This window comes from Marmota monax, unplaced genomic scaffold (genome assembly GCF_021218885.2).
Source record: "Marmota monax isolate L192 unplaced genomic scaffold, Marmota_monax_Labrador192_F-V1.1 WCK01_AAM20220418_F8-fsc00050, whole genome shotgun sequence".
NCBI classification, from domain to species: Eukaryota; Metazoa; Chordata; class Mammalia; order Rodentia; family Sciuridae; genus Marmota; species Marmota monax.
In genome coordinates, this window is record NW_026694552.1 from 12,401,105 (window position 1) to 12,423,080 (window position 21,976).

General features: G+C 36.5%; 1 protein-coding gene across 1 annotated transcript; it reads right to left on the reverse strand.

Annotated features, from left to right (window-relative positions):
• Nucleotides 1–3,290: 3,290 nt before the first annotated feature.
• Nucleotides 3,291–3,645, reverse strand: LOC124076741 (transmembrane protein 242-like). Its single transcript, XM_046420814.1, has one exon. It carries the CDS (start codon nucleotides 3,618–3,620, stop codon nucleotides 3,291–3,293), a length of 330 nt encoding a protein of 109 aa, XP_046276770.1. The 5' UTR covers nucleotides 3,621–3,645.
• Between the last annotated feature and the right edge of the window lie 18,331 nt (nucleotides 3,646–21,976).

The window sequence follows — 21,976 nt, forward strand, 5'->3', positions numbered from 1 at the left end:
TGGCTTGAAATCTATTTTATTTGATATGAGTATGGACACTCCTGCTTGTTTCCGAAGTCCATATGAGTGATATGATTTTTCCCAACCTTTCACCTTCAGCCTATGTATGTCTTTTCCTATCAAATGCGTCTCCTGTAGGCAGCATATTGTTGGGTCTTGTTTTGTGATCCATTCTACTAGCCTGTGTCTCTTGATTGGTGAGTTTAAGCCATTAACATTTAGGGTTATTATTGAGATATGGGTTGTTCTTCCAGCCATATTTGTTTATTTCTGTTACTAAACATGGTTTGTTTTCCTCTTTGATTATTTTCACCCCCTTTACTGTCCTACCTCCCACTGTTGGTTTTCATTGTTATTTTCCATTTCCTCTTCCTGTAATGCTTTGGCGAGGATGTTTTGAAGAGATGGTTTTCTAGCTGCGAATTCTTTAAACTTTTGTTTATCGTGGAAGGTTTTAATTTCATCTTCCATCCTGAAGCTTAATTTCGCTGGATACACAATTCTTGGTTGGAACCCATTTTCTTTCAGTGTTTGAAATATGTTATTCCAGGATCTTCTAGCTTTCAGAGTCTGTGTTGAAAGATCAGCTGTTATCCTGATTGGCTTACCCCCAAATGTAATCTGCTTCCTTTCTCTTGTAGCTTTTAAAATTCTCTCCTTATTCTCTATGTTGGGCATCTTCATTATAATGTGTCTAGGTGTTGATCTCTTATATTTTTGCACATTCGGCATCCTGTAGGCTTCTAGAATTTGGGATTCTGTCTCATTCTTCAAGTCTGGGAAGTTTTCTCGTATTATTTCATTGAATAGACTGCTCATTCCTTTGGTTTGGAGCTCTATACCTTCCTGTATCCCAATGACTCTTAAGTTTGGTCTCTTAATGTTATCCCATATTTCTTGGATGTTCTGCTCATGGTTTCTTAACAGTCTTGCAGAGCTGTCTATGTTCTTTTCCAGTTGAAATACTTTGTCTTCATTGCCTGATGTTCTATCTTCTAAGTGTTCTACTCTGCTGGTAGTATTCTCCATTGAGTTTTTAAGTTGATTTATTGCTTCCTGCATTTCTAGGATTTCTGTTTGTTTTTTATAACCTCTGTCTCCCTGTATAGTTGATCCTTTGCTTCCTGGATTTGTTTGCGTAATTCATTGTCGAAGTGATCTTTCATTGTCTGATTTTGCTGTTTAATGTCTTCCTTGATACTCCAGATCGTCTGAAGCATGTATATCCTGAATTCTTTATCTGACATTCCATCTGCTGCAGCTGTTACCTCTTCTAAAGTTGCGTTGACCTGCATTGCTTGTGGTCCTTTCTTTCCTTGTCTTTTCATACTGCTTGCGTATCTTTCCTGCAGGTGCGGGCGGTGGCTCTGCTCTCTCCTTATTCCAATTGGGGCGTCGTGGCTACCACGCTGGCAGGTCACTGGGCCTGTTCTGGGTGCTGGCGGCGGCTCTGTTCTGCCCCTACTCCAATTGGGATGACGAGTGTACCACGCCGGCAGGCCACCGGGCCTGATCCGCCGGTCGGTTGCAGGTTTGCCTACCCTGCAGGCGCGGGCGGCGGCTCTACTCTGCCCCTACTCCAAATGGGGTGACGTGTCTGTCGTACCGGCAGGCCACTGGGCCTGTCCCGCTGGTCAGTCGCAGATCTGCCCACCTTTCGGGCACGGGTGGAGGCTCTGCTCTGCCCCTACTCCAATTGGGGTGTCGTGACTACCCCGCCTGCAGGACGCTGGGCCTGTTCCTGGCACGGGCGGCAACTCTGCTCTGCCCCTACTCCAATTATGGTGGTGTGTGTACCACGCCGGCAGGCTCCTGGGCCTGATCCGCCGGTCTGTTGCAGGTCTGCCTACCTTGTAGGCGCGGGCGGCGGATCTGCCCTGCCCCTCCTACCACGCCTGCGGACCCCTGGGCCTGATCTGCAGGTTGGTCACAGGTCTGCTCACCCTGCAGGCACGGGTGGTGGTTCCGCTCCGCCCCCACTCCAATTGGGGTCACGTGGCCACCACACCGGCAGGGCCTGATCCTGGCGTGGGAGAAGGATCTGCTCTGCCCCTACTCCAGTTGGGGTGACGTGTGTACCACACTGGCAGGCCACTGGGCCTGACCCGCCAGGCTGTCACAGGTCTGTTTACCTTGCAAGCACGAACGGCGGCTCTGCCCTGCCCCTCCTACCACGCCCATGTACCACTGGGTCGCGGGTCTGCCCACCTTGCGGGTGCGGGTGGCGGCTCCGCTCTGCCCCCTCTCCAATTGGGGTCACGCGGTCACCACGCTGGCGAGCCGCTGGGCCTGCTCCGGGTGCTGGCGGCGGCCCGGCTCCTCCCCTCTGGCTCGACGACAAATTGAGGAGACTCGGGTGTCTGTGCCTCACCCCCCCTACCAGGAGACCAACTGTTTATGTCGCCGCTGGTATTGATGAAGTTCTCTCCTCCGCCGCTTTCTGATGACATCAGATCTCTGCCATGTTGGTATCCTATGCGAATGGCAGCATTTCGTTCCCCTTGCCGGGCAACCAAAGCAACGGGTGAGTCCTGACCGGCCCTCAGCAGGACCCGGACCGAGAAGCAGTTTCCGCAGGCTCCTAGCCCCGGGCCAGGGAAGTTCCAGGAGCCGGAACTCGGCCGCTCCGTGCTCGGTGTAAGCTCCTATAAGGGTAGGCTCCAAGAAGCAGTCCCCGCGGGCTCAGTTCCGGGAGCCGGAATTCGGCCGCTTAGTGCTTGGTGTATGCTCTGATAGGAGCAGGGTCCAAGAAGCAGCCTCCGCAGGCTCCGCAGCCCTGGGCCAGGGCGGTTCCGGGAGCCGGAACTCGGCCGCCCCGCGCTCGGTGTTCGCTCCGATAAGATCAGGTTCTAAGAAGCACCCATGCACTGAACCCTAGCAATCTGTTTGCAAGCCGCAGGCGAATGGCAGCCTGAAATTACCTGTTCTATGGCTGAATGAGCTGCGGTCAGTCGAAAACAGGGATGGTGACGTCAGCTTTCCAACATGGTGGCTGCTGGCCTCCTCTGTGGTCTGACCGGTGTGGAGAACCGAGATGGACCGCTTCCTTCCCCCATCTCGAACCCAGAATTCAGCCCTGAGTACGGTGCTTGCACGGCTGGCAGAAACTGCAGCGCTGTATCCCTGGGTCGCTATCTCCTCGTTTCCCAGCGCGCGCTGCAGACTCTAGCCACGGGGCGATTTGCTGAATAAGCAGTCTTACCCTCCGTGCGACAAACCTCTCGCGTTTGAGTCCCCATAGCCGATCCTCGTGCAATGGAAATCCTTCCTCCAGGTTCCGGAGCACCCCACTATTGACTGTGAACTCCTAAAGCTTTCCAGACTGCGAAGCTGATCACACCAACCCCACACCAGGCATAAAGTGAGCCCCAGCCAAGAGCTCTCAAGGCAAGGGAAGACCTGCTCTCTGGTAAGGCAGCTGTAGCCATGCTTCCCTTATTGAACCATTCAGGGCTTTTCTTTTTAGCCAATGATAGTGTGGTAACAAATCCAGCCAACATTCCTGCTGCGGCAACAGAACCAAGGAAAATTCCACCTTTAACCAGGAAAAGCCGATCGTCCGTGGGCGCCGGAGTCTCCAGGTGAGAAGGCTCACCAGGCCCAGTGCCCGCCGTCTCCATGTCGGTCTCCACCACTGCGTACGGCGCCAACTATAGATGATTATGAACAGAATGGTTATAGTACTTACCAAAAGTCAGAAAGAAAATCATAGGTCTGGTGAAAATTGGTCTTAGAAACTGAACAGATTTTTTTTTCAACAAATGTGGAAAAGTTGTCTATATTAAAATAGCCAAAATTCACATATTCATATATGTCTCATTGTTAAAGAGAAAGAACAGCTCTACTGTCTCTTTTGTTTCTTTCTTTGTCTGTCTTGGGGTGTGCTCTCTCTCTCTCTCTCTCTCTCTCTCTCTCTCTCACACACACACACACACACAAATGCAAATAAACACACACTCATCACTCATGGACACACAAGAACAAATTGTATAATTTTGATATTTATGAGAGGTTAATATGTCTTTGTGCTTTGTTCCTTTGATACTAGAACCAAGCCAAAGATCTTGTTTTTGTTAATCAGTTTAGAAAATCATGTAATTCATATTATATAGTAATCATTATTATGGAATATATTGATCCACCAAAATAATGAAATTAAATTTTTAACTTAGTTTATCATCAACATGATCTAATACTTCATTAATATTCCAGATATGGGTAACATGTGGCCCATAGAACTTTGGTATTTTACATGTTAATCCTAAGAGTTTTACACAAGTGTCATGATTTATATGAAATTGCTTGCTTTTGGTCTCTTACACTAATGAATGAATGAATGCTTACAGTTCCCCTTCTAATGAAAAAGAACCCTCTCCCAAATCAGATTGTCTAATGCTTTAATTTATCTAGCTGTAAGATATAATCTGAATCTGATACTAACACAAGGACAATCCAAATTGATGTTTCAAAATTGTTATGTCATAATTATCTTATATAGTGCCCTGTCTATAATTTCAAAAGCCTTCCATTTACGTGATTGTATAATTTGGGGAAAATACCTCTCTACAGTTTAAAACAGATTTTGAAAATCAAAATTCAAATATGAATATTGTTTCATTAAAAAGTATGCTATACTAAGGGAAATGTTTTACCTATGTGATTACAAAGTTTTACCTATGTGATTGTTAATAATGATTGTCTTACATTCTGAAATATCTTTTTTATGTCCAAGTAGAGAAACAGTAAGGTGAAAACTATATTAGCCAGATAAAGCAATCTCATCAGGAAATGTTGGCTTCATATGGAAAAGTGAAATCATGAAAATTTAGATTCCAGCATTTAATCTGAAGATTAACTCTCATTGCAAATACTGCCAGTTGGGTTTAGAGGGTCTTAATTTTTAAAAATCCTATATTAGACTATTACACTAATGACTAACATTGGTGAAAGTAAGAAGAGATGTCTTTGAGAAGAGAACTATCCTGGGATTTTCCCCCTGAGTTTACCACTAATTTTTTGAAACATCTAGCTTGGTTCAGATAACATAATGCTGTGTACAGTAAAAGGCCAAATGGTGACCCAAAGAAGTCACAGAGATTCAAGCCAGAGCTGTGGGGATGAGGGGACTGAAATCAAATATCAGGTTTTCTGTTTATCTCTAGCTATCTTATTAATAATTAATACAGTCACAAAATCAATAGGGATTTAAGGATTCTTAGTATTCTTGTTAAAAATTAGCAAGTAGAAATATAGTACCTTGAAACACTAAAAAGCAAGCAACTCAGGGCCAGGTATGGTGGTGCACACCTATAATCCCAGCAGCTCCGGAGGCTAAGGCAGGAGGATGGCAAGTTCAAGGCCAGCTTCAGCAACTTAGCAAGGCCCTAAGCAAAATAAAACCAAATGGGGATGTGTCTCAGTGGTTAAGTGCCTCTGGATTCAATCCTTGGTACCAAAAAATATTTTTAAAAAATAAAAAAAAAACCAAGCAACTCTATTTTCTAATAAGAGATTCTATTTTTCCCCAGTATTATTTTCCATCTCTATGAAAGACAGGGACTGGTAAGTCCAACATGGTTGGCACTGTTTCTGATGAGGTGTCTGTTTGTGGTATATTTGTGTGTGTGTGTGTGTGTGTGCTCTCCAGAATCACACAGTGTAGGTTGACAGTCACAGAACCAAACTATCTTTTAGTGAAATGCTGTCAACTAAATTACATTCCCAGTCAGCTTTAATTTATATTCCAAGATTACTAGGACCTTTAAATGCCATCACAAAATTTTCAAAATCATCGATCTGCAATTACTTCATACTACTCCTAAATATAAAAGTTCAAAAGAGTTCAATATTTTTAAAAATTAAGATTACCAAAATCACCTGTATGTGATGCTAATATTCAAAGTAATGCTTACCAGTGTTTCCCAGTATGTGTTTAAAAGATGACTTACAACAGGAAGAATTCAAATGCAGTGGGTGATTAACATTTGTAAAAGAAATTTCATCTGTAGTTCTCAATCATGTTTGAGAGAGCAAGTCCTCTATGGCTTTTACTAAACCTATTTTTTATTGCTGTTTTGAGCTATGGTATTAAATAGCCTTTTGTAGGCCCTTAATCAGAAATAATCTTTCTTAGTTAAGTTGATATAACTACATTGGTTGCTACAAACAAGCATTTCAGTTTTATCTGATAACATTTGAAATGTTACATAAACCATGGGTTTGTCTTTTTAATTTCATAAATGAAGACAGGCATAAATCTATAGAATATCAAGATGTGTCAAGTAGTAAAGAACAATTTGAGAATTTGCATATATAAAATCATCTTTCAAATCATAATAGTGAATAAGTTATATTTGACCTTCACAGAAATTATTTCTAGAATGCATTTATTTTGGTGGAGCAAAAGTAAAAATTAACAATTTATTATAGAATTTGAATTTATTCTTCTGTCTGTAATAAGAATTAGGAATCTTGAACTTGACAGACTGCACTTGCCTATGATTATTCAAACCACACAGAATGAGCAGACAGTGGCTGATCCAAGGTTTGGCCTTACATATTCAAGCCAAAAATGATCTCTTTGTTTACCATACTGTCTAAAATCCTACCAATAGTTTCAGTTCAGTATTGTAAAAATGTAACTGGACTCCAGAAGAACTGGATGCATATTTTAAAAACTATGAGTCACATGCAAGTTATTTATTCTCTCTGAGAATTAAATTTCCCTATCTGTTGTGAGAATCAAAGGAAGACATACATATATATTATTATTATATATATATAAAATTACTTTCTGCAAAGTGTAACAAAGGTATAGGCTATATTATCATTATTCTTTTATGTTAAGACATTTTTAACTCTTAGTGTTTGAAATCCTAGAAAAGGGTGTTGGGAGCCATGTGTGAACTATGGACATTGTTTGAACCATTAAGGCAAGGAAGCTGCTTTTCTGGGAACTGCTAGGTGAAATTCCCCAGTTTCAGAAAGCCCAGATCATGCTGGTGCCCTGACCTAGCTCACAGCTCCAAGTTCCAACACTGCCCTCTGGAGATGGACATAATCTGCCAAGCACCAAACAACCTGTTTACCCCACTCCTATCCTGTGGTTTGGTTTGGTTTGGTTTGGTTTTTGTGTGTGTGTGTGTGTGTGTGTGTGTGAAGAAGCTCCCTATGGATTCCCTTTGGTCTCTATCACTATAAATAAAGCAAGCTCAGGCTTTTTCTTTGTTAGAGTCAGACCCAACTGGTCTGCTCAATCCATCACTGCCCCTGCTTCTGTGTTTATTTCATAATACTACTTTCATAGCTTTTATTTCACAGCCAGCCCACACCTCCAACAGTTACCTACTCCCTTGCCCACATAGGATGTGAGCGGGAAAAGTTGTCATATTTTACTGCTACAAGTCATTAGCCATTGCTACCATTATTAACTGCTTTTTTTTTTCCTTTGATTATGCTGGGAATTAAACCCTGGGCCTCATGTACACTAAGCACATTCCTACAACTGAGGTATATTTCTCAGCCCTTAACTACTCATTTTGATACCAAGCACAAAACATACATTATTATGTTTAATCTATTTTATTCTCACTACAACTACCCAAATATTGTTATTAATATTCTTGCCATTTAAACATAAGGAAACCAAGACTTTGAAACATCTGCCAAGATGAGGACCTACATTTGAATTTGAGCCTCATGATAGTTGTTTGATGCTAAACAGCTGATTAATTCTCCTCAACTTTGAAATGAATTCAGCAGCAGTAGGATATCAAGGATTTTAGAAAACTTGGAAATAAAGACATCCAGTAGTTTAAAAAAAAAAACTGTAAGACAATAATAGAAATTGCAGCAATAGCAGCAGTCAATTGCATAAGGCCAGCCCTGCTAGTCACTTCCCCCTCAATAGAACTTTCTACAATGATTGAAATGTTCTATATTGTTGCTATCCACTATGGTAACCATTAGATACATGTAGTTATTAATCACTAGGTATTTAGCCAGTGTCACTGAGGAATTTACAATATTTAATTAATTTCAATTTTAATTTTTTAAGGATTTTTTTGTCATGCTGAGGATTTGAACCCAGGGCCTTGTGCATTTGAAAGCACTCTACCAAGTGAGCTATATCCCCAGCTCAATTTTAATTTTACCAGCTGCATGTGGTTAGTATCAACTGTATTGGACAAGTGGATCTAAAGGACATAAGATTTATTATTTCAAAACAAATGAATAAAGTAACTCTTAATTTCTTACTAAAATATGTGTAGGGGCCTGTATATATTATAGACACTTACAATAACTAATATATTACATGTGTTTTATTTTATTTCATTCAAATGTGAGGTAGCATAATATATTGAAAAAGGCAGTGGGCCAGAAGGAAAGTGCCTGGATTCTATTCCCAGATCTGGCACAAACTAGATAATATGACCTTGAGCAAGTACTTCACCTTCCCAGTCTTGAGTCTTCCGGATTTTTTAACTTAATGAAGATATTTTAAAGACCAAATTGTACTGGTTTTAAAATTAATTACATTTGGATGTATTTCTTTTACAAAGCATTAATACATAATTTCTTTTTACCAAGGTTCCCCTCCCCCCAAAAAATCACTTACCACTTAAAACTCAAAAAATAAATTTTTTTCTATTGATTTTTAGAGTAATAACTTTAATGAACCAAGTCCCAAGTAGACTTATCATGTAGAGATGTTTATGATTTCTACTGAGCATTATTAACCCTGTTAATACACATATTATTTAACTGGTGCTTATTCCTTTTTTATCTCTACAAATACTTTCTTTTTAATGCCCATTTATACTGTTCAAAGCAGTAAGTATCTGTCAGAATCCTTTCTGGACATTATTTACATTATTATTCCACAGATATTACAAGTTAATCTTTAAAAGGTGGCCAAAGAACAGAAGCAAACCCCATATAAAGCCCTTCCTGACATCCAAATCTTATCCTAATAGGTAACATGTGTCTTGTCTGAATATTGCTTCAATTACTCTATTTTACCTTTTTTATCTAATGCATAATATTATTTAGTCATTTTTTATGTTCCCTAGTCTGTTCATAGCAAGCACAGAATAGATATATTATTATCATGAGAATATTACCTCAATATGTATTATCCTAGAATATGTCACAAAGTATTGCCATTAATACAATCTACCCTTGCTTTGATAATAATTACACAAAATAACATTTGAATAGCAGTCTAGAATTTACAAAGCAATTTGATTATTTCATTGATTCAATAACCCTTGAGATAGGTTTTATTATTTCCATTTTAAAGACAATGGAATTCTACATCAGAGCAGTTAAATCTTTTTAACAAAGCCAGATGGTTAATAGTTTTCAAAAGATAAATAAAATAAAATTTAAATGTGTTTCTTTTTATTCTAAAATGATGTCTTTCAGGAAAACATCAAATATAACAAGATATTCTAGTCGTGTATGACTTACCTTTAAGCTAAATGTAGGCAATTGCATTTTCAGGCTCTCAAACCAGCAAACTTCTGAGAACCTTACTCTGAGAATCCAGTTCAAAAGTTTTACTCTATAGCCAGGTGCTATGATGCACACCTGTAATCAGGAGGCTGAGATACGAGGATCACAAGTTTAAGGTCAGCTTCAGCAATTTAGCAAAACCCTGTCTCAAAATTAAAATCAAAAAGGACAAGGAATGTGGCTCAGTGGTAGAGTGAGCGTACTTTCAATCCTTATACCAAAAAAAAAAAAAAAAAGTTTTACTATATAAAGGATTTCTGAATTTTCTATTAGTTTTTGCTTTTCATCAAATGATTATAGCCCTTTTCTTGGTTTTCTTGTTGACTCTAATTGGATAATAGCTTTCCACTCTATCAACTTCCATCAAGCATACATACAGCATATATTTTTATTTGCAGATAAAGGCATACTTTAAGAAAACAGTATTGTGTCATTTTCAAGGCAAAGAGCCTTGGTGAGATGGACAATAGAGTATTAAACATCACCATCACAACAATAATTAGAAATACACGTGTTTGTGTGTGTGTGTGTGTGTGTGTGTGTGTGTGTCATAATCATCTGACAAACCTCTGGGCTAGCTTCAAACAAATTCTGTCATTTACATAAATACCTGGGATGGTTCAGTTTAGTTTATAAAAGAAAATAATAAAAAGAAATAAAGAGTGGCATAAAAGCTTATCAATAAAATCAGACTATTCAGAATAATAACTTTTACATTGTTTTTAATGTGTCAATAAATTCCTGTGAACATTCGTATTTTGGTAAACTTCGAGTTTAAAAATCTATTTCACTGGGTACTGTGACACACACCTGTAATCCCAGCAACTTGGAAGGTTTAGGGAAGAGGATTGCAGGTGTGAGGCTAGCCTTGGCAATTTAGAGAGAACAGGTCTCAAAAAAAAAAAAAAAAGGTTGGTGGTGGGTGGTGCGATGTAGCTCAGTGGTAGAGCACCCCTTGTTTCAATTCCTTAGTACTGAAAAAAAAGAGAAGACATTTATTTCTAAAGAAAAGCAAGCTCAATTTTACAGTAATAAAATTTTGATAGCTATTACTTAATTGTATCTTACTATCGTCTAATTTATGATTATTTTTTATAAACTTATTTCCTATTCTGCATAGGCACATGTTACAAAATGTAACACAAAGGATCTTAAAGGCAAAGAACAAACATACTTCTTAAGTTTAAAGGACAATTGAAATTTCTAAACAAACTTTTTTCATTTATAATATTTGTGCTATTAAAAAAGAAAAACTAGTTTCTGGAAAATTAATGCAATCTTTAAATGTAGTCTATAAATATTGAATAACATCCTGTGGTTGGCCAGAAAACTTAAAAGCTCAAAGCAAGAAACAGAAAAGAAGAAAAGTGAAAATAGTATTCCTCTTTTCCTTAGAATTCATTTTTTAAAGAAATAGAATAAAAAGAAAATTATCTGTGATGAACTACATATTTTAAATATTTTTATTTGCTTTTCTTTCTGTGTCTCGGTCTTTCTTATAATACTTTTTTAGTTGTAGATGGACACAATATTTTTATTTTTATGTGGTGCTGAGGATTGAACCCAGTGCCTCACATGTATGAGGTGGGCGCTCTACCACTGAGCTACAGCCCCAGCCCATGGGTCTCAGTATTTAACTAGTAACTGATATTATTAAAGAAGCCTGCCCCTTTTTTGTGCCTCCAAACTACTGATTTTAGGAGTACTAGCAAATTTTAAATACAAAAGACAAGTTCTGCTATGAGATCTTATTTTGTTTTTGGAACACACTACAATGTAGTTTGTCTCATGCAAAGATTATACAATAAAGTACTTTTTATAGGAATATGTTCTAAGTCTCAGTGATATTGTACACAGAAATATTGCAATGGTTTCTAATATTTGTATATCACTTCATGAGAGCTTTTATTTTCATTACTTCTTCAAGTCCCTGTAGCAAACTACAAAGAAGGACAGTTATTATTTATCCTCATTAGCAGCCAAGGAAACCATGGCTCAGAGAGGTTATGAAACCCGAGAGAATTTGATAAATAAATAAAAGTGGGATTTAATGTTCAGTCTTGAAAGTTATTTCTGAATTAGAAAGAGTCTGCATTGTAGATTATAGAAGACATTTAAAGATTTTAAAGATTTGTGCAAATTATTAGTATACTAATTTTCTAGAATATAGGGAGTTTTCCTGTTTTATTACCTAAATCATGAATTTAATTATATTAATAATTCAAAACATTATGTTTACCATGCTTTAGAACCATACATATTATTTTAATCTCTTTCACTAAGGTAATAGCTAAAATTAACTTTGCCATATGATTGATTTCTTCTGCTACTATGAAAATTTTTACCTAGCTGCTGAATGTGACTGGAAAATCAAAATAAGGTACAACAATAATCTGAAGTTAAAGAACAAAGAAGAATGCTAAGTAACATATATTCTGTGAAGAAAAACATACTGTAATGATGTTAAAAATAAAATGCATATGATATGAAAAAAGCAGTTATAATAGATTTTCTGTATTCATCAATCTTTTCCATAGCGATAAATATTAGGCATATATGTATGCAGTTTAAAGGAATATGGGAAATTTAGGCTTAAAGGAATTCTCAAAAATAATAGCTCCTTTTAGTTAAGAGTTGACCAAACTACAGGCTAGCTAGTTTACCAGAGAAAGGTGTGGAGAGAGACAGCTTCTTAGCCCTCCTGATGTCAAAACAAACCTTAAAAATCTACCTTTGCCTAAATTTAATGGAGTCAGATTGTGTGGATAACTGAAGACATTGTGAACAACCATAGAGAAACTGGCTGGGAATTACTGAAAGATGGTAGCTGTGTGTGATACCAAATGAGGAAGACAAATGAAAATACAGATCCATGAAAGAGACCAAGCTAAAAGCACCATCATACCATGATGACTGGGTGCACACCAGAGGTCTTGCCCTCTGAGGAGTGACAGCAAAGACTTCACATGAATAGGCAATGGACTACAATTAAAATACTCTATCCAATAACTTAAACAAATCAGCATTCATATTTAATATATTGCCTAAAATGACCTGTTTTCAACAAGAAAAAAATGAGATATGCAGAGAGACAAGAATCTGCAACCCATACAAAGGGAAAAAAAAGCAGGAAACAAACTCTCCTTCTATATATATATATATATATATATATATATATATATATATATATATATATATATATACCTGGTTCCCAACTTCCCCTGCCCTCCCCAGCTGTGATTACTTGGCACAGTGACTACCCAATGCAAAAAAATCGCTCTCAGCTGAAGGGGAGCGGGAGTGCAGTACAACCAGGGTACTGCCCACCTGGCTCGATCCTTAGGTTGAGAGGTCCCGCAGTTGGGACCTGATAAGCAAAGGAGGGGAGGAGTCTAGTGATGAAACAGCAGAAAAAACCTGAGGCAAACCAGAGAGACCAGGATTGGGAAGCTCCAGGCAGGAGATGAAGACGATGGGTGGGGGGGGGGGGCTCAAGTCTTCTCACCCTTGTTAAGACAACTCCACCTACTGGAAGAGAAGAGAAGCAGAAAGGAAATGGAATTCTAAGAGTTTGTTGTTGTTGTTGTTATTTGCCTTCTTATCCTTATTCTTCCTCCTCTACCCTTCTATCCTCTGGCCCTCACAACCCCAATATATATGAAACCAAGAACTTTACATAAAATAGAACTATGAGAACTGAGTCACATGAATAATATAATACAGAGGAATTGCATAGCCCACTGCCCATTTTTTTAAATTATTCTCTTTTCTTTCTTTCTTTTTTTAATCTTCTTGCTCTTTTTTTCTTTATTTCTTTCCCTTTTTTTCTTTCTTCTTCTTGCACCCTCCAAATTTTACTATTTTTACAGCCTGCAATTTTCTAAATACATATGTGTGTCTGTTTTTATGTACTCTACTGTCCTCCCACATATTTGTCTACCCTAAATTACCCCCTGTCTATTCCCCTGCTTCTAACCCTCTTCATTAGAGTTCTCCTTCAAATTTCCTAAGTTATATTCCTCACATCTTTCCCCCTTAGCATATTGTCCTCTGCCCGACCCCTAGTTCACTGTCCACCACCAGAAACTGTACACCTTTTATGAAACTACTGATTATATTTTTTTAAAGAGAGAGAGAGAGAGAGAGAGAGAGAGAGAGAAAGAGAGAGAATTTTTTTTTAATATTTATTTTTTAGTTATCGGCGGACACAACATCTCCGTTTTGTATGTGGTGCTGAGGATCGAACTCAGGCCGCACGCATGCCAGGCGAGCACGCTACCACTTGAGCCACATCCCCGGCCCATGATTATATTTTAAATAATAATTGAATCCAACATTTTTGGACATTGAGACTAACTATAAATGTCTTAATAACAAAAAATTTGTTCATAGGTGATGTACTGTTGATATTAGGATCTGTTAACATTGTCCTTCCCCACAAAGGAGGGATCTTAGAAACATACAGAGCACTACAAATCTATAGGGTAAAAACAATAACACACCAGTCACATAGAGCTGGAAAAAAAGAAACGTGAGCAACATGAAAAAACAAGGGAAGAAAGTACCACAAAGAATTCAAGACAACACATCATTAGAAGAATTGACAGCTACATCGCAAAGAATGACAGAAAAAGATTTGAGGATATACATGATAAAATGTTTTGGGATGTCAAAGAAGACATTAGACAACTAATACAGGCAGCTTTGACAATGAGCTACATAAACAAATCTAAGAAGCAAAAGATCAGCTCAACATGGAGATAGAGATTATACAAAAAAAAAAACAGAAATCCTTGAAATGAAAGAAATAATTAACCAAATTAAAAACTCAAACGAGAGCATCACCAATAGAGTAGACCACTTAGAAGATAGGACATCAGACAATGAAGATATCATCCTGAAAAGAACGTAGACAGCACAGTAAAAATGATAAGAAACCACGAGCAGAACATCCAAGAAATATGGGATAGCATAAAAAGACCAAATTTAAGAGTTATTGGGATAGAGGAAGGCATAGAGGTACAAACCAAAGAAATGAGCAATCTGTTCAATGAAATAATATCACAAAACTTTCCAGACATGAAGAATGAAACAGAAATCAATATCCAAGAAGCCTACAGGATGCCGAATGTGCGAAATCACAACAGATCCACACCAAGACACATTATAATGAAAATGCCCAACCTACAGAATAAGGAGAGAATTTTAAAAGCCACAAGAGAAAGGAATCAGATAACATATAGGGGTAAACCAATTAGGATAATGACATATTTTTCAACACAGACCCTGAAAGCTAGAAGATCCTGGAACAACATATTTCAAGCTCTGAAAGATAATGGGTGCCAACCAAGAATCTTGTATCCAGCAAAAGTAAGCTTCAAATTTGAAAATGAAATAAAAACTTTCCATGATAAACAAAACTTAAAAGAACTTATAGCTAGAAAACTGGCAATATAAAACATCCTTGGCAAAATACTTCATGAAGAGGAAATGAAAAACAATAATGAAAACCAGAAGAGGGAGGTAGCACACCAAAGGAAAAACTAATCAAAGAAGATAACCAAGTCAAGTTAAATAACAAAAATAAACTAATATGGCTGGAAATACAAACCATGTCTCAAAAGTAATCCTAAATGTTAATGGCTTAAACTCACCAATCAAAAGACATAGGCTAGCAGATTGGATTTTTTAAAAAGATCCAACAATATGCTGCCTACAGGAGACTCATCTGTTAGGAAAAGACATACACAGACTGAAGGTGAAAGGTTTGGATAAACATACCACTCACATGGACTATGGAAGCAAGCAGGGGTTTCCATACTCATATCAAATAAAGTAGACTTCAAGCCAAAGTTAATCAAAAGGGATAAAGATGGATATTACATACTGCTCAAGGGAACTATACACCAACAAGATATAACAATCATAAATATATATGCCCCAAACAATGGTGCAGCTATGTTCATCAAGTTCAAGAGTCAAATAGACCACAACACAATAATCATGGGTGACTTTAACACACCTCTCTCACCACTGGATAGATCTTCCAAACAAAAGTTGAATAAAGAAACTATAGAGCTCAGTAACATAATTAATAACAGACTTAACAGACATATATAGAATATTTCAACTGACATCAAGTAGATACACTTTCTTCTTAGCAGCACATGAAATCTTTTCTAAAACAGACCATATTCTATGCCACAAAGCAACTCTTATCAAATACAAAAAAGTAGAGATACTACCATGTATTTTATCAGATCATAATGAAATGAAATCGAAAATCAATGACAAAATAAAAAATAAAAATTTATGCATCACATGGAGACCGAACAATATACTACTGAATGAAAAATGGGTTACAGGAGACATCAAGGAGATTATAAAATTCTAAGAGGTAAATGAGAAGACAGACACAACATATCAAAATCTCTGGGAAATCATGAAAGCAGTACTAAGAGGAAAATTCATTACATGAATTTCATTCCTTAAAAGAAGAAAAAGTCAACAAATAAATGACCTCACACTACATCTCAAAGCCCTAGAAAAAGAAGAACAAACCAGCAGCAAAAGCAGTAGAAGGCAAGAAATAATTAAAATTAGTGTGAAAATCAATGAAATTGAAACAAAAGAAAAAATTGAGAAAATTGACAAAGCTAAAAGTTGGTTTTTTGAAAAATTAAATAAAATTGACAGACCCTTAGACACCCTAACAAAGGAGAGAGAGAATTCAAATTACCAGTATGCGTGATTAAAAAAGGCAATATCACAACAGACACTACAGAAATACAGAAAATAATTAGAAATTATCTTGAAACCTTATACTCAAATAAAATAGAAGACATTGAAGGCATCAACAAATTTCTTAAGTCATATGATCTGCCCAGATTGAGTCAGGACCAATATCAAGTGAGGAAATAGAAGAAGCCATCAAAAGAGTACTAACCAAGAAAAGCCCAGGACCAGATGGATACACACCCAAGTTCTACAAGACCTTTAAAGAAGAACTAATACCAATATTCTTCAATTTATTTCAGGAGATAGAAAAAGAGGGAGCAAGTCCAAACTCATTCTATGAGGCCAATATCACCCTGATTCCAAAACCAGCACACTCAACCAATGGAACAATGAAAAATTATGGGAGATTAGAAAATATATTGAAATAAATGGCAATGATGATGCAGCACACTGAAACTTATAGCATGCAGCATTAGCAGTGTTCAGAGGAAAATTTGTTGCTACAAATGCCTACATTAATGAAGAAAAACATCTAAAATCCATCATCTAATTTTCACCTGAAGGGGGAGAGAGGAAAGAGGAAGGAGAAGAAGAAATTAAACCAACCCAAATCTATAAGAAGAAATCATATAATAAATGTTTACAGTGGAAATTAATGAAATAGAATAATAATAGGGGAAAGAATGACAAAAACAAAAGATGGTTCTTTGGAAAGATTTTTTAAATGGCAAATTTTTAGCAAGATTGGTCCAAAAGAGTGGAAGGACTCAATTACTAAGGATTAAAGGGACAGAGGCCATTACTCTTGACCATAAGGAAATAAAAACAGTATAAAGGTATACAATGAATAACTCCATGGTGGCAAATCAGATAACTTAGATTAAGTGGACAAATTTATAGAAACACAGAAAATACTGACACTGGATCTAGAAAAAAGAGAATCTGAATATGCCTATAATCACCCAAAGATTGAATTAGTATTTTTTTTTAATTTTGACAAAGAAAATTCGAGACCTAAGTGGATTCACTAGTGAATTCCATTAAACATCAAAAATAATTTAGACCAATTCTTCAAAAACTCTCTTATAAAAACCAAATGGGGGTGAACACTTACAAATTCTTTCTATATGACCAGTAATTCCCTGATACTAAAATCAACAAAATCTACAGATCAAGATCTCTTGTGAATATAGATGTGAAAAATCCATGTAATTACTAGCTAAATCTATCCATGGATACATGGGAAGGAAACTAAACCTTTACCAAATGAAATTTATCTCAAGGATGCAAGGTTGGCTTAAAATCTGAAAACTAATGAACTGAGGATGTGACTCAGTGGTAGTCCACGTGGCTAGCATGCATGAGGCCCTGGTTCCATCCCTAGTACTACAAAAAATAAATCTGAAAATTAATATAATATACCATATCGATAGAATAAAAAACAAAACGACATAATCATTTCAAATTATGCTCAAAGGCCTTTTAATGAAATTCTAAATCCCTTCATGGTCAAGATATTCAACAATATAAATGGAAGTGAACAAATCAACCTCTTTAATCTGATAAAGGACATCTATGCAAAAATTCAAAGCTCACATCATAATTAATAGTGAAAGAATAGATGCTTTCCCCTATGATCAGGAATAGCACAAGAATATCTGTTGTTACTATTTCTATTCAACATTGCACTTGAGATTCTACTCTGGTCAATGAAGAAAAAAATAATGAGGGAGAGAGAAAAAGCAACCACATTGGAAAGAAAAAAGTAATGCCATTTCTATTGGTAGGTAACATGATCTTGTACATAGAAAATCCTAAGGACTCCACAAAAATTTTATTGTAACTAATAAATGAGTTTAGCAAAGTTGTAAAATACATAATGAATATAGAAAAATATTTTTTTTTCTTTTTCTTTTTTGGGGGGCATAGGGATGTTTACCAGGGATGAACCCAGGAACACTTAACCACTGAATCACATCCCCAGCCCTTTTTTAAAATAATTTTTATTTTGAAACAGAGTCTTGTTAATTTGCTTAGGCCCTTACTAAGTTGTTGAGGCTGGCTTTGAACTAGTGATCCTCCTGCCTCAGCTTCCCCAACTAGGCTATTTCTATAGATCAGCAATCAACAAACTGATAGTGAAATTAAGAAAACAATTCCATTTTCAGTAGCATGAGAAAGAATAAATTTAATGAGTAAAGATAAAATATTTTACACTGAAAATTGCAAAACATTGAAAGAAATTGAGGAAGACCTAAATACAAGAAAGACTTCTTATGTGCATTGATTGAAAGACTTAACTGTCGAGAAGGCAATTCTCCCCAAATTGACAGAAACAATGCAATCACTATCAAAATTTCAAAAGCCTTTTCATATAAGAATTGTAATGCATTCTGCTGTCATATATAAATTTTAAAAAATGAAAAAAAAGAAATTAACATGCAGATCCTAAAATTCAATAATGAAAATAATTGTCCTTTTAATAAATAGTGTTGAAATAACTGAATACCTGCATGAATGAACTTTAATCCCTACTTTATATCACATACGAAATTAAATTCAAAATAAATCAAAGACATAAGTGAAAGAGGTAAAATTATAAAAAGCTTTAAGAGAAAGTGTGGGTGACAATAAACATGTCCTTGGATTAGGCAATGATTTCTTATATATGACATTAAAAACACAAGCAACAGAAGAAAAACCAAAAACCCAGAAAAATTCGATATCATACAATTTTAAAACATCTGTGCTTCAAAAGGCACCAACAAGAAAATGAAATACCAGCCCCTTGAATGTGATGAAAAATGAATATCATATGTCTTATAAGGGTCTAGTATCTGGAAAATATGAGGAATTATCTCAATTCAACAATAAAAAAAGACAAGTCAGCTGGTCATAGTGGTGCACACCTGTAATCCCAGGGACTTGGGGGGCTGAGGCAGGAGGATTGTAAGTTTGAGGCTAGCTTAAGTAAAACCATTTTTTTTTCAAGAAGAAGTAAAAACATTATGCAAGGACAGAATGAAATAGACAAAATGGATAGAAATAAGAAATGCTACATAGCATGTAAGACACCATAAAATCATTCACATCTTTCTGATCTCTGTGATATGTGTGTGTGTGTACTACTGAAGAGTTTATATATATATATATATATATATATATATATATATATATATATATATATATTGCCCTAAAAATGTGGTTGTAATTTCTAAGACATAGACATATAGGATGATAATGCATTTCTTCTCTAGTATCCATAAAAATGGTTTTATTTACTGATCCTCATTTTTTCTTGGCTCTATCATTTCCCCCATCACTTTACCACTATTGCTTTTTTACCTTCATAGTTGGCACAAAACAGCTTAACAGAGACAGTTTTATACTGTTTTAAAGGAATTATTTTACATTTATTAATTTCAAAAGTGCTAAAACCATGTTAGTTTCATTCTGGTTTGAATATAAGTTATGCCCCCAAAGGCTCATATGTTAATGCAAGAATGTTCAGAAGTGAAATGATTAGATTAGAAAAAAATGTAACCTCATCACTGATTAATTCAGTTGATGGATTAATAATGCAAATGGGATTACTAGGTCGTAACTGTAGGCAGGTGGGACATGGCTGGAGGATGGCCATTGAGGGCATGCTCTTGGGGATTATATCTTGTCGCTGATTCCTCACTCTCTCTGATTCCTTGCCACTATCAGCTGAGCAGCTTTCTTCCACCATGCCCTTCTGCCCTAATGTTTGACTTTATCTCTGGTCCAGAGTAATGGAGCTGGCTAATTACGGACTGAGAACTCTGAAACTTTGAGCCCCAAATAAACATTTCCTCCTCTAAGTTGTTCTTGGGAGACATTTTGGTTACAGTGACATAAAACTGACTAAAACATCTTTTAAAACAATTACATTGTTATAAGTGCCATCAAGGGCATCCTGGGCCAAAAAAAATTGCAGATATTTTGAACAAGAATCTCAGCACACAGAATGAATGTCAGATCACAAAATATATACTGCTGCTCTTAGAAATGTATCATTATTTTCTAAGTTCTAATGGAATTTTGAATAAGCCACCCAACTCCTTATTTTATGAAACCATCTCAGTGGTATTTAATCATAAGTTTTAATTTTGATTACCCAAGAACTGTATGCATCTTTTTCAACTCATTCCCAAACCACTGCTACTTTTCCATCCACATATCTTGTTTTAATATAGTTAAAGTTTCTTATTATCTCATTTTCTACCCACCTAGTAAAAATAACATGCACACATATTACTTGTAAAAGTCATTTTAATTGGCTCTGTGCACCTACTGAGTTGATAGCTTATTTTTTAAAAGCAATGCCTTTTTGACACACACAAACATTTGTTGAACTATTACAACCAAAAATGAGAACACCAGCTTTCTTATTAGGAGTAAATATGCCATGTTAGGTGTCACAATATCAACCAATTTGAATGGTGAAAAGTCCCTTCAGAATTTTAACTTATTTTGATTTTACTATCATAGCATTTTGTCTAAATTCATTATGTGTTCCAATGACATGTTTCTTTGTCACAGACATCAAATCCTGAGAAAGAAATGATCTAACAGGCAGTTAGAGCATAAAAAATCATTAAATTCTCGTGAAAGCAGTCACAAAGATGTCAGTAAAAATCAAATATATATCTGGATATCTTTGACAGAGGGAAGAACAGGAAGAGATGACCAAGGTTTGGGGATGTGGGAAGGAAAAACCAATTTAAGTTCTAAGCTACCAAGTGGGGAAAGGAATAGAAAACCTGGAAGGAATAGGATTAACCTTAGAGTAGGTAAGGATCTCTGGAAGAAACTGTGATGAGAGACTGAAGTTCTGCCTTCCCCAGAAACTCCTACAATAAAAACTCATCCTCTCCAAGGAATATGGATTATAATTCCTAAATTGTTGAGGTATGTTGAAGCATAAAATCATAAAATTCACAGTAAGACAGTTCAGCAGCATTTTAAGCATCAAACAGCTGCAAAAAAATAAGGAAAAATAGTGAAAGCAAATCATGAAGTTTTGTGTTGAACTTATCAAAGAAAACTTATCAATAATCTGGGCATCATGAAACATGCTTGTAATCTCAGCAACTCTAGAGGCTGAGGAAGGAGGATCACAAATTAGAGGCCAGCTTTGGCAATTTAGTGAAGCCCTCAGCAACTTAGTAAGACCCTGTCTCAAAAAATAAAGAGGGCTTGGGGATGTGGCTCAGTGGTAAATTGGCCTTGAGTTAAACCCCAGTATCAGAAAGAAACAGAGAAACAAAGAAAACCATACCAATGACTAGAAACACAAAATAAGTGAGAATAAATAAAGATAAAGGAAAGTGAATATATATTTAAAAAGATTAGAGTGAAGAAGAAAATGACAAAGTTCAGTTTATGTTCTGAGTTGTATTTAATGAAGACAAATTGCACATTATATAAAGTTCTTTTAGATTTAAAGCACACACACACTAGTAGCCAGTTTTCATTTGGACATGCCCTGTCAGTTATTTTCCAGAGGCAGTAAAATATTTGTCTTATTTCACCAACATTTTTTGCTCAATTGCCCTTATTACTTCCTTTCAAGGGAGCTGGCCAGGGTTTCAATTGACCATGGAATCCAGAATTAGTATAGCTCTTACATTTACTTGATTGAAAATTTTCATACTGTTAATGGTGGTTATGTTTTTTTTTACATTTATCTTGCTCC